Raw genomic sequence first — 13,855 nt, forward strand, 5'->3', positions numbered from 1 at the left:
TTGAGCTGTTTTGCAGGTACTGAAACCCCCTCCAGGTGGGAGAAGTTAATTGTCTGCTGCCCACAAGCATGGGGACCCCAGACAAGTTGGAACCAGAAGGTTGATGATGCCGACTCCCGATGACCTCACCACCAGCCAATCAGAAGAGTGTCCATGAGCTGACCACCCCCTCTTTGAACCATTACTATCAAACAACTCACGACCCCCTCCAGGGCAGGACACACAGTCTTGAGGGCATTAGCCCACTATGGCCCCCTTTGCCTGGCAAAGCAATAAAGCTATTCTTTTCTACTTCACCCAAAACTCTGTCTCCAAGAATAAATTTGGTGTTGGGGCACAAAGGCTAGATCCGGCTTCACTTACACCTCTGCATATGTCCCCAGTATAAGTTTCTGGGAGAGCAGCAGCTGGGGGAGAAGAGAGAAAGAGGAAGGGGAGAAGGAGAAGAACCCAACTGCCCAACTTTTGTCCCGGGCTACGGTCCTAAGTCACGAGCAGTTGGATAGATTATGAACTGACTGCCCTGGGGCCAGGAGCCGCATCTTAACACAGCTAGCTGTTCTGGTTTTGTGGCATAAACGAGGGGCCTGGTCCCTAGAAAGTATAACAGGAGCCAGTTCTGTGACATTATTACTACCTTTTCTTATGAAGTATGTTTCAACAAAGTGCTCCAAGAAAATAGGATATTCTAAATCCAGTCATGCTCGGTGTAGGTGAAGAGCAAGCAGTACCTGGCGAGAAACATCAGCCACCCCATAACTTTAGCTGCACTTAAACTCCTCCTGCTAATTAGTACACATTAAAAGAGAAGGACAGAATCCAGAATATTTGCTAACTTCTGCTCTGTTCCAACTCTTTAAAGAATGACTTTCATTTTCCTAAATGAACATAAATAAGCCACAGAATATTTGTTTAATATAAACATTTATATGCTGCTTCTGTTTCTTCTAAGTCATCAATAAAAGTGACCTTGCTCTGGGCTCGCCTCACCCTGACCACTTCCCTTCACTCACTCAGTCCTTCATTCATCCAGTACCTACTGTGGAGATGCCATCACAGAGGGGTTACCAGCAACACCCCTTAGCTGGGCCATCACTGGGGAGAGTTAACGACCACGAGGGACAGGTAATCTTGCACCAGAACCAGAAGGGATGTCAAAATCATAACCAGGGGCTTCCCTGGTGGTGCACTGGTTGAGAATCCGCCTGCCAATGCAGCAGACACGGGTTCGAGCCCTGGTCTGGGAAGATCCCACATGCCGCAGAGCAACTGGGCCCATGCACCACAACTACTGAGCCTGCGCGCCTGGAGCCTGTGCTCCACAACAAGAGAGGCCGCGATAGTGAGAGGCCCGTGCACCACGATGAAGAGTGGCCCCCGCTTGCCACAACTAGAGAAAGCCCTCGCACAGAAATGAAGACCCAACACAGACATAAATAAATTAATTAATTAAAAAAAATCATAACCAGTTTTCCTGATGGCTCTTTTGCAAAGATAACATGTGACAACCTGGGACATGAGCTGGCGACCTTGTTTTCCAAGCTTTTTCAAAGAATGACTCTTTCAGTTTCACAGATAGAAAAAATAAGTAATGTCTTTCCTGAGATCACAACCTACATCAGCCATGAGTAGAAGCAGTGTCCTCACTCCCAATTTCCCATAAATACTAGCAATTCTATTGATTTGTTCCACCAGGGATAACTTTCTATTACATGTGACCTGAGACATGTTTAATACCCTTTGATCATTCACAGGGCAGGGACTGGATTTCTCCTCTCTGGTTAACAGCTGCACAGAGCTGTATCTTTTAACCAAGTCACATTCTAAAACATTTTTATTTCTCTAATCCTAAAACCACAGGTCACTCCTATCCAGTGTATGTACTGGCCAAATCTGTTTGGAAGTTGCTTGTTTGTCTTTCTTGAACATTCTGTGAAATATAAATATTGTATAATAATGAAGGTGAGGCTTAAATCTCCTCTTCTAAGGCTCAACACTCAACCGCACTTCCAAATCTTGTCTGAGGCTTCTTAGGCTGGGGAAGAATGGTTTCGTTTCAAGAAACAATCTTCCAAGATCAATGATGCACAAAGTACTTCAGTTCGAAAAGAGGAGAAGAGAGGAAAGCCAAGTAAAAAGCAACTCAGACTGGAGGGCCTTGAAGCTGGGGGATTTTTTGAGTCGTTCACAGATGCTGAGTCTACCCCTTGACAGGTCATTTCATCCCACTTAGCACTTTTTATTCTTTGTGTTTCGAAGCTCTTAAGCCAGCGGAAGAGGGAGGAAAGCTAACGTATCTGATAACGAACGCAGTCTATCAGACTGACAACCTAACTGAAGTTCCCCTGTGGTGCAAGAGAGGCACGGTTCCAAAAAGAAATAACGCAAAAGAAAGGAAAAAGAGGATCACAGAAATCATGCCTTCACATTTAATTTCAGAGAAGAAGACCTGAAGTTGATTTCTGTGTAGATCATTTGTGTACCAGTTGGGACACGGGTGCCCAGCTCTGCATTGCAGTAATATGAGCTGGGCTTTAAATAACTGCCAAGTAGCCACGTGGTGGCTGGCAGCAGGCTGGAGAGCGATCTGGTTCAAAGTGAAGCCGCGTAACGAGGGCGCAAGAAGGGCTGGTGTGCGGGGGGCCGTTCTTCATTGCATTTCTGTGCTTTCCTTTTTATATATATATTTAAATGTATTCCCCATTTAAAAGGCACTAATTCAATTTGGATTTTTTTTTTTTTGGTTAGCCAACCACATATGGAAACCCACCCCAGGAACTTCTGAGATAGCTTTTCTTTGGCAGTCTATTTTCTATAAAAGGGACCTAATATTACTGTTGTCCCCCTCCCCCCAAGTTCTTCTGGCTCTCATCACACTCCTGGGCAATCTTATACACACAGAGTCAATGGGATGTAAGATGTTCCTAAAATGAGCGTAGGAATGAGGAAAACAGAAATGGTCCTGGAAAAATTATATCCACAATCTTCGAAAAGTAAGGTAAGAAGTCTTGGATCAGAAATTATAGAAACATGGTAATTCAAAACTAGAATAAAATAAAAATGAATATAATAGCAATGATAGAGAGAGCATGTATTAAGCAATTACTCTGTGGCAGGCACTGTTCTAAACACTTTGCATGACCATCTTTGCTGTCCTTACTTTGTGGACAAGGAGACTGAGGCAGAGGGAAGTTACATAGTTGCTCAGAATCACACTGCTAATAGTTGAACTCACGTTCCAAGCCTGGCGCTCACTCTTTCTCTCTCCCTCTCTCTCTCTCTCTCCAGGGCCTTCTCTCTTAACTGGAAGGCCTTCACCCCTGCTAATTGGCGCTCAGTGGGAAATCTGTTCCAATCCAACCACAGACAGGACAGTCCTGGGGGCTTTGCCCAATGATATCATTTGGAGAAAAGTAAAGAGGCTCAGTGACCCACCTAAGGGACCCAGATGGGTTTTCGGCTCAGAAGTCCACTGTTAACTCCTCTTACCCTACACATAGCTGGAGGTGCTCTCCAACGCTGCAAGCAACGGCCTCCAGTAATAAGGCAGGGAAGACACTCCTGCAAGGCGGTATCTGCTTTCTAAATAGTGGGCTTTCTATTTTGCACTCAAGGGGCATAAGCCATTCAAGTGGCTTCAGACTCCTATCGCCTCACAGCAGATTTCAGGTGACTGATGTCACTGAGTGTGCCACAGGGACCTTGACATCTATCTGCACCATCCCATTTAATGCCTGAAGCCCAAAGACTGCAGCAGAGGGAGTAAGTCAGTGGAGGATCTAAAAGTAGGTCACTTTGTGGTTTTTCATTCATGCAACTAATCCAAGCTGTAGCCCTAATCATTCACAGAAATCTTTCTGTTTTTACTGAAATATGTTCAAAATATTTTCCCTCCACTATTAGGGAGAAGCCAAGTGGTATAACAGAAAGAGCATGGAGATTCAAACACCTAGAAAACCATCTCCAATCCTTCCTAGCTGCGTGGCCTTGGGCAATTTCCACACCCTCCCAGTTTCAGTGCCTTCAACTCCCCATGGGAAGACACCACCAAACAATGTATGAAAGGCTACTGGTACACAGGAGGTGCTCGAGAATCAGAGTCAGCCCAGTGTTAATCTTGTCTGGACTTTCACTCAGTGGAGATCTATTATTCTTGTGATATGATTTGCAATTGTCCACAATTATTTAACTCACAATAACCTAGGGTGGACGTTCCCTATCATTCCTCCATTTTAAAATATGTCCACATGGAGAACAACAAAGTGACTCAAAAACAGTAGGCTCTCCAGAGTCAAAGACTCCAACACAGACCAGGCTGGCATGTGTCTGAGATGTGCTGGCTTGGCTGATATTGAAAGAGTGTAGATAATCTTTGAAATATTTAATGACACAAAAATGTTAAAGCTGTCATATTAAGTAAAAATCTAAGTTTACAAAACATTTTTCTGTATGACCCTTTTAGTTACCTATCAGAACCATTTACATACTGCTTGACTCTAGTGGTCGAATTACGGGTGAAATTTGTTTCTTTCTTTCTGCTCATTTGTACTTTCTGAATTGTTTAATGAATATGTATTGCTTTTGTAAAGAAAAACAGTTTGGAGAATTAAACAGTTTTTTTAATGCCTTTTTTTCTGTCCTATTGTGTCTGTGAATAGGAAGTAACAGAACTTGGAAACTATTTTTCTGAAAGCTGGGTAGTTAGTGAAATTGTAGGCTTTGGGGTTCACACTTTGTGATTGAAACAACAACGTCATGAAGCAACCACATTAATGAGAAACATCATGCTATCATGTGGACTGGCAAAAGTATTAGAAATCATAAACTGTATTGATAACGCTATTGATCAATCAAAAACTACAGTATCTACAAGCATAAGATGTACCCCATATTCCCAGCAGCCTTGAGTTGGTCCACTGATTGTGCTATAGTAGTCAGTCAGGCCAAGTAGAGAGAGAGTAGTAAAAAAAAGACAAAAATACAACTCTTCTACATATGCTGTTTTAAAAATAAACTCCTCTAATTTTACTACTGTTGAATTAAGAAATATAAGAATTTCTTAGAATCCCAACTGAGCCAAATTTTAAACCCTCTTTCTGATAGTTTTATCACCCTTCTTCCATATACTGTACTTTTCCTTTTATCTTAGGGTATTTTTCCAGATCAAAAATACAGAATCCAGATCCAGGGCTCTAGTGCCGTATCTGGTAGGTCTTCTGACTGTCCTTAAAGAGGAAGCTGAGTATTCCCACCACACCAGTGAATGGCTTTCTGTCAGTCACCGGATTCTTCTAGAAAGGAATAAAACTAATGCCATCAGATGTAAGCAAGAAATCTCCTTCTCAAACACTTGTCTGGAGACGTCAGGGAGTACTGAGCTGTATAGCTTCACTAGCAAGATGGAATCGTCTAGACAGGCAGTAAGATCCTGACGGATCCATACTGAGACACTGAATCTGCTGTCGTTTCTGTTGACTCCCTGGGGTCCTCTGTACATGCTTGGCTGACAAGCAATGAAGAGTATTACATTTGACCTAGACAAGGGAGTTGCCAAACTCTCTGTAACCCCAATACCTAATGTTGGAACAAGGACGCGGTAACTGCACAGCCGGATCTTTGTTTGTTTTTGCCACATTTCATGTAATGAGGGCTCTCCACATTCTGGGTGTTTTTAGATATGGACCCCCTTCGAGGGTCGGCAGGTAGCACTGCCCCTCCACACACACTGGCAGCTCCTTGGCTGCACTCCAGCCACCACGCCTTCCCACATCATCAACTTTCCCTTTGGACAGGATAATCTTCAAAACACACAGACTTGCTCTCATTCTCCCAGGTCCTAAGAATGCTTTCTCTGGTCCTCATATCCTCTTCCACCCAGATCCGTGACTGCTCTCCTTCAAAGACCACCTTCTCTTAGAAGTTGCACAACAAGCTTTCTCCACTTCCTCACCTCTCGTTAACTCCTCTTACCGATCAAATCTGGCTTCTGTTCTGACCACCATGCCAAGACTTCTGCTGTCACTGTCACAAACAACCTCCACGCTTCCACAGCCTAAGGTCACCTTTCTTTCCTCGTCTTAGTCATCTTCTCAGCAGTCCCTTCTCAAAACAGTCACCCCTCCGGGCTTCCTCAGTATCACATTTCCCACCAATCCTTCCATGTCTATTTCTGGCCTCCCTTCAGGCTCAGTCTTTGGCTCAGTCTCGAGATGTTGGGTTCCCAGGGCAGAGAGAGTCACTCTCTTTGGCCATCCTCCCTGGTGGTCTCATCTTTCCCATGGCTTTCAATCTGGTGACTCTCAAATGTTAAGTCTCCAGCTCAGATTGTTCCTCTGAGCTCCTGATGGCCACATCCAATTATCCACCACAGTCTCAACTTGCACCTTTCACAGGCTTATCAACTGTTACAGCATCACAACGAGCAAGGGATTCCTTTCTCCCCCAAGCCTTTGACTTCCTGTCTTCCCTGTTCCAGTCTCTTCCATCTACTCACTCACTGAAGCTAGAAATCTGAAAGCGATTCTTAATTTGCCCCTCTCTCAACTCACAGCCAATCCACCAGCAAGTTCTTTCAGTTTTACCCTTCAGACTATACTATAATGGCTTAAGGGTTCTGAAGGATGGGGCCTTTCCTACTTCTCCAGCTGTATCACAAACCCTCCCTTCCATGCCAGCCACACAAGCCACCTTGCTGTTCCTAGAACATGCCAAGCTCTTCTTCACTTTCAGGCCTTTTCTCCCCCTAGTTCCCCTCCCTGAAATCCTTTTACTGCTCTTTTCAGCCAGATGGATGCTTCATATCTTTTATGTATCAGAATACTCAGAATTCTCTTCTTAGAAAGAAATTCCCGGACTATCCAACAGTCATGGTTTTATCTATCATTACATCTTGTGTATTTTTCTCTAGAGGATTTATCACAATTTATAAATTCATAGTTATTTTTTGTTCACTTGTTTGTTGTCTGTATTTCTTCCTTGAATCCCAGTTTGAAGAGTGACAATTAAATGTCTGCTTTGTTTAGTTATACCCAACAGCTAGCACCATTTGTGACATACAGTGTGTACACAATTATGGGTGTATACACAATTAGTGTGTATTTGTTGAATAAATTAGTAAATATTTTAGATGAAGAACTCACCAAAATGAGGTGGAATAACTTTTCAAACCAAAAGTTTAAAATCCAGAATCAGAGTGCAGGTCTTCAGATGCAGATTCATCACCTTCCCCACCACACCATAAGCTTCTCCCTAAGGTGAACCAAATAAAGAATCCATGGGGGGGATCCACTCAGCTTAATGTTCTGCAGGGGGCCTGAATGAATGTATCAGCAAGGCATGCTGCTTTATAAAGGAATCCTTTTATCCAGCAAAGCTTATGACTGTTAAATATTCACCAACAGCTATCAACTGCTAGGTATCAATTGCTAAAAGATGTTCAAGACAGGGTCACTGCCCTTGGGCCTTCACAGGGTAAGAGTGAATAGTCCAGTGCACATGTATCACCACATATGCCCTGGATCCAAGAGAGAGAGGCCGTGACACCACTCACTGAGTCTCCCCGATACCCCTCACCCTCCACAGGGACAGGCATGCGATAGCATGAAGATGACATGTGTCCTCCTGTTCAGCAAATCTTAAGAGCTTGGGAATGCCTGAGACAGACTGCTATGTGGAAATCCACAAACAATGATGTAAATGTAGGCATTTCTTATATATATAAACGTGTGTACATTATAGATGTAAAAATATTCTTATAAATACACATATATTATGTATAGAGGTACATGTGTATTCAGATGTATACCTACTGACGAATATACAGTTTTATCCAAATCTGTATCCAAATACATATGCATACATACCACATATGTATATACATATAAACACACACACAGATTAATCCAACTTTCTGTTTGACAACTCTCCAGATATTTACATATACCCATAAAAATCTTGAGAAAAAAATGTCTCTTGTAGTTTTGGGGGGTGAAGACAATATGCCAGTATTTCTTATAGTGTCTTGCATATCCCACAGCAAAATATGAGGCAACAAGTATTATTCTTTAAGCTGTACTGTACTCTTCTCTAAGCTGTACTGTTTAAATATCTATTTGTTTAGATAGCCTGCAATACCAATGCTATCTGCAAGCTGGTGAATTTTTTAACAGTGGCAGTCTCTTGTTAGAATTAATGGATAAAGAAGTGCTAAGAAAAGAAAAAAAGAAGAGTTGCCATATAAAGGAAGAACTGTTAACTCCTGGATTCCCAGAAGAATGGAATATTAAAAGTTTTTATTTTATTGCAGTGAGTCTTCCGCCCCCTAAATTACCTGCACATTCTCAGCAGCAGTGCAGGATGCCAACGGCTCCAACCACACGTACCTCACACAGCCAGTTTAGACTATCGCTGTCACTTGCGTGAACCAGAAAAACCATCACTTCAAGAATTAAAAATCATTCTAATTTACTTACTTATAGATACCTTACAGCTACTTATAGATACCTTATGTATAATCAGCCTTCCCCTCTGTATCCACCAGTTCCACACCCACAAATTCAACTGCGGATTTAAGATACTGGAAAAAAATTTCAGGAAGTTCCAAAAAACAAAACTTGAATTTGCCATGCTGGGATCTATTTATATAGCATCTACATTGTTTAGATATTAAAAGTAATCTAGAGATGATTTAGAGTATAGACGAGGATATACATAGGTTATATGCAAATACAATGCCATTTTATATAAGGGATTGAGCATCCGTGTATTTTGGTATCTGCAGGGGTCCTGGAACCAGTCCCCCATGGATACGGAGGTACTGAGGGAAAACGCACTCTCTCTCTCTACACACACTCCCTCTCTCCATACATACACACACACACACACACACACACACATCTCACACATATATATACATATACATGTGCAATAGAATTACTAGCTATACCATATGATTCTTTACAACCAGAGGTGGATCATTTTACAAAGTTCAACCATCCAATTGCCCCTTCAATTTTGCAAGTGAGGGGAAAAAATGACCCTTCGAAAGCCAGAGGGGGCCTCTTGTACTCCTCTGTCATTTCAGACTTGTTCTCTCTAATACTCCCACGTCCACAGCCAGCCCAGGCTGATCATAATGGTCCTGAGGGTAGAGCTCCTACCACTTGCCTAAGTTGGCTGGTTCAGAAGCTCTAAGCTCTAACTGGATGTTTTTATTCTTTCCTCTTTCCCTGCTAATCAGATTAAATGTTCCTTTGTTTAGTTTATGCTTATTATAATATGAATGATGCTAACTATTTCCCCTCCCTCCTCGGTTTTTAACGTATCTAACATACCTTATTCCTAGGATTTTGTTGGAGTTTCTCTGCCTACACTTGATCATCACCGAGAAAACGTCTCCATATATTTAACTCCTTCGGACAATCAATACAAATTTAGTTTCTATTTCATCTCTTTCATATGAGATGCCATTCCTGGGAAAGCCCACCAGGGAAACAACTATGTTACTGTCCCTGAGAAACTGAATGTTTTAAAAATGTGCTACTCAAATATATTGATTTCCACTATTCACTTTAACTCTATCCAAACTTATAAATGCAACACACACATATACACACACACAAAGTTGATGATAGATAATTACCGAACACTGACGCCTCCTCCATCATATAAATATACTCTTATAAGTGGATTTAATCTTCAAATCCAGTAAATACACTTCATAGATTAGTCATAAAAGCAGCCAATGACCAGTAAGAGCACACCTAACAGTATTATTTAAAGTCCTACGCTCAACCCCAAACTGAACATCTTCATTCATTGTCTCTGGAGGGGTTTTGTAGCCAGTTTCCTGGGCTCCCTGCCACACGACTGAACTAAACTCCTTGGGCAAACACAATATGCAGAGGTCACAGCCTTCACCAAAGTCCAAGCACATAACTCACTGCCCTCTTTCCTCACTCTTTCTAGAAGTGTCACCAAAAAGATATCTTGTTTGTTGAACTGAAACTTTATGATGCAAAATCAATCCTCTTAAAAAGATTTTTAGCACTTCATTTGAAAGCTTTTGAAAATAAGTCAATACACCAAATAGAGAAATAAAAGGAAACATACTACCCCAAATGAGATAGAAGGCTGTGACGAGAATATATCTGCTATTTTTAAGTATATTTTACTCACTGACACAGCAAATACAACTCACCTTCCTTTCTTCCATGGATTGCTGGTGAAATAGGTCAGGAAATGTGTTTGAACTCATGTGACCGATGCATTACACCTATGAAACACTTCCAAAGTGTGGATCTGTGTAAAAGTGTCATGAACATCAGATATTCAGCCAATTGCCTTAAGATAAATATATGGTAGTCGCATAAGTATTAGAAAGTAAGATTAACCATGTGAAAACTACAAATATTCAAACCTTTACTAAAAGCAGCTTGCATGTGAAATTTAAATGATGTATAATACATAGAAAAAGGCTCCATTCCAAAGTTCTACAAAAAGGAATTGTATTTACAGATGACAGGAACTAAGCAAATACATCTAGCATTGTCTGGAAAATTTAATAGCACGCCACAATTTAATATCACAGTCAATATGCATAACAGAACCCATAATTATTTTTGTAATAATCAAGCCAAAAGCAAAGAAATAAATGAAGCAATATAAAAATGAAACAGAAAAAGACAAAGGAAAGGACCAGGAAAACGTTTATGATAAAACTGAAATGGCTTGAGAGACCAGTTAAGGCCCTGAAGTCTTTTTTGTTTTTTGTTTTTTTTGAACAGGGAAGCCCTGTCACTAACCCCTAAGATGCCCTGGTGATCTGCAGATACCTCAGATCTTCGCTCTTCCCTCAGAGCGCCCTCTCACTGAAACAAGGTTTAATGCAAAGTACAAGATGTGCAGAGAAGATTCAGGCAATCTCCCCATCATGGGACCCCGGGGTGAAAGCAATGCCTCTATCCTACAGCGGCTTCTAGGTGGTCACCCTTTAATGTGCCTCTGAGTCAGGCCCTCGGTATTCAAACAGCTGCGGAGTAAAATGCTGTGCCTGAAACACAGTCCACACACCACGCAGGGCCTCGGTTCCTTCACTAACGGGGAACTCCTCTGTCAGGAGGCTTCCAAAATGCAAATACGACCTAGGCTTCTCAGATGGATTTGATTTCAATCAAAATTAGTGCCAAACAAAAATCTTTGATATGTAAAATGTCTACTCTAGTGAATAATAAAGAATCATTCCCACAACCATCCCCAAAATGTTATCTTCCAAGAGGTTAAAGGAAATAGCAGATCTGTAAATGTTAACATACCTGCTGTAAAGCTGAAGACAGGGAGAGACGACAGTTAAGGGAATCAAATGATCAGAACTATAACCCATAAGATCTTGGGAAAAGTTCACATTTCATGGTCTTTAATAAAGCAAGGCTGTTGTCATCCTCATCTGTAAGTATTTCGAAAGTTTATAGTTGAGTGCATATTAAAAGCACATTTCACCAATAAATTTTCACATGCTGAACATATTAGCAATATAATTTTTAAATGAAATCTAAAAATATCGAATAGAATTATGTACAAATTGAAGGCGCTTGGTTTTTACATGTTTTCAACCATATTACATATACAATTAACCCACTTCAAGTTCATAAAAATCCAATCTTCATTGTATGTGATTTGGTGTACAGATTTGCTTCTTTTAAATATAGTTTAAGATTTATGTAAGCATGCACAATTAAGTGAATATGTTACATAACCAAACTTGTTTTTGGTAAGAAAGCGGAATAAGTACATGTTGTTTTTGTTGTGACCCACTGTAACTGACGAGTTCACGCAGCCCCTGCTACAAGAACAACTGCTGTCTATTTTTAAATAATGAATAATCTGCTCACAGGTGTCAGTACGTGTGTATGTGGATATTTATGTGTGTGGAGAAGAAATGGAGTAAATTCTCTGACAACAATTGTTTGTTGTTCTTAATTCATCTCCAAAGGACTTTTTTTTCTTTTTTGGCCATTTGTACATCATCTTTGGAGAAACGTCCGCTCGGGTCCTTTGCCCCTTTTTAAATCTGGTATTTGCTTTGCTGTTGCTGCTGTTATTGTTGTTAAGCTGTAGGAGTTCTTAATATATTCTGGATATTAACCTCGTATCAGATATGGGATTCCAAAGGATTTTTTAATAGCAGCAGAAGTGAATGTCAAGGAGGACGCTTAACTCAAATCATGATTTGCCCCTGGTGACTGTTTTCTGGTACTGCCAGGCCTTTGTTACCCGCAAACTCTAACAAGTGCAGCGAAGGGAAGGCCCATGTTACCTGTTCCCTAAAAATCTAGGTTCTTGAGAGCACTTAGATAAGATGGAAGCAAGATGGAGTCTGGAGAGATTCTAGGACCCTCTTATTAGAGAAGATCACAAGTAAAATGGATAATTCACATAGCAGCTAAAAAGTTACATCAACTCATTCTATGCTAGGATCACGGAGACAAAATTTTTTAAAAAATGCTCTGTTTTAAAATCTCTCAAGAAAATACTGGCGGCAACAGTTTGATTAGTGATGTAACTGAATATGCCGTGCAACAACTAGAAATAGTAATCCAGCTAGCAAAGAAAAAAATATCCCCGCTGGGGCCAGAAAAAATGACCAGCCATACAGCACAGAAGGGGTGAAATCCAAACAGTCTTTCATTTTCATGTTTTTGTAGCTTTCCATGTCAGCCACTGCCTGGACCCAGATGACATACAGCAACACCACCAGGGAAAACAGGATGCCTGAGAAGGACAAAACAAAAGACCTTTAGCCTTTCTGAAGATGTCTGCCCAAGAATGCTATATCAGACCAATCATACACCTGATGATATAACTATAAAAATATAATTCTAGCTAAATCACCTACTTTGGGTCAGACCTTTTATTGTATGCTTTATAGGCACATCATTGATCTTTAGTTGTTGGTTTTTTTTTTTTGTCTTTGTTTTTGTTTTTTTTTTGCGGTATGTGGGCCTCTCACTGCTGTGGCCTCTCCCGTTGCGGAGCATGGGCTCTGGATGCGCAGGCCCAGCTGCCATGGCTCACGGGCCCAGCCGCTCCGCAGCACGTGGGATCCTCCCGGACCGGGGCACGAACCCGCGTCCCCTGCATCGGCAGGCGGACTCCCAACCACTGCACCACCAGGGAAGCCCCTGATCTTCAGTTTTCAGAGCACTGAGGTGAGGGCTATAGCTGCAGAAGAAAAATGGCAACAGATGACATGTATTTACTGAGTGCTTACTGTGTGCCAGGCACTGTATTAGGTGCTTGTGAACTAAAAGAGTCAAAGATCCCTGCCTAGCGGAATTTATTTTCTAACATTTATCCATTTTTACTGTATGCCTCATTTGTGACAAGCACTGTTGTACATTATTTCTTTCAATATGTACAATAAACTTGTGAAACAGGTACTATTAACCCACAGTTTTAAGTATATGCAAACTCAGCTGGTAGTTTTCATAGCTGATTTTCAGTTCAGGTCTTTCTGACTTTTGTTATATTATTATAACACAGCTAACTGGTGTTGCAGTTACATATGGCAATGAAAATAGAAGCCAAGGTAAGTACCAGACAAGAACAGAGATAGAAGCGCTGAACTAAATGTAAAAGAATATACATGACTCTTTAAGAAATATTCTGTGGAATATAAAACCTCAAGTTTGAGATCAAGAGCCTTATTAAACAAAAGAAAGGAAGGAAGAAAGAAAGGAGGGAGGGAGGGATGGAAAATGCTTAACCACTAACTAGAAGGCAAGATAACTTATCAACCATTTCAATGTAACTGCAATCCACCTATTCAAAAATATTGTTGGAATTATAAGGGTAGAGA

General features: G+C 41.2%; 1 protein-coding gene across 7 annotated transcripts in view; it reads right to left on the reverse strand.

The window, feature by feature from the left end:
- TMEM182 (transmembrane protein 182) overlaps positions 1-13,855 on the reverse strand; it is a 291,206-nt gene that overhangs the window by 210,521 nt on the left and 66,830 nt on the right. For 2 of the 7 annotated variants that reach the window (XM_060117794.1, XM_060117793.1), the window contains one exon: positions 11,397-12,768. The exons of the other annotated variants lie outside the window; for them this stretch is intronic. In XM_060117794.1, coding sequence (XP_059973777.1) covers positions 12,548-12,768 — 221 coding nt within the window. In that variant the 3' untranslated portion in view covers positions 11,397-12,547. Of the gene's footprint in view, positions 1-11,396; positions 12,769-13,855 lie in introns of those variants that run through there. 7 annotated transcript variants of the gene reach the window in all.

This window comes from Mesoplodon densirostris, chromosome 14 (assembly GCF_025265405.1).
Source record: "Mesoplodon densirostris isolate mMesDen1 chromosome 14, mMesDen1 primary haplotype, whole genome shotgun sequence".
Lineage (NCBI taxonomy): Eukaryota > Metazoa > Chordata > Mammalia > Artiodactyla > Ziphiidae > Mesoplodon > Mesoplodon densirostris.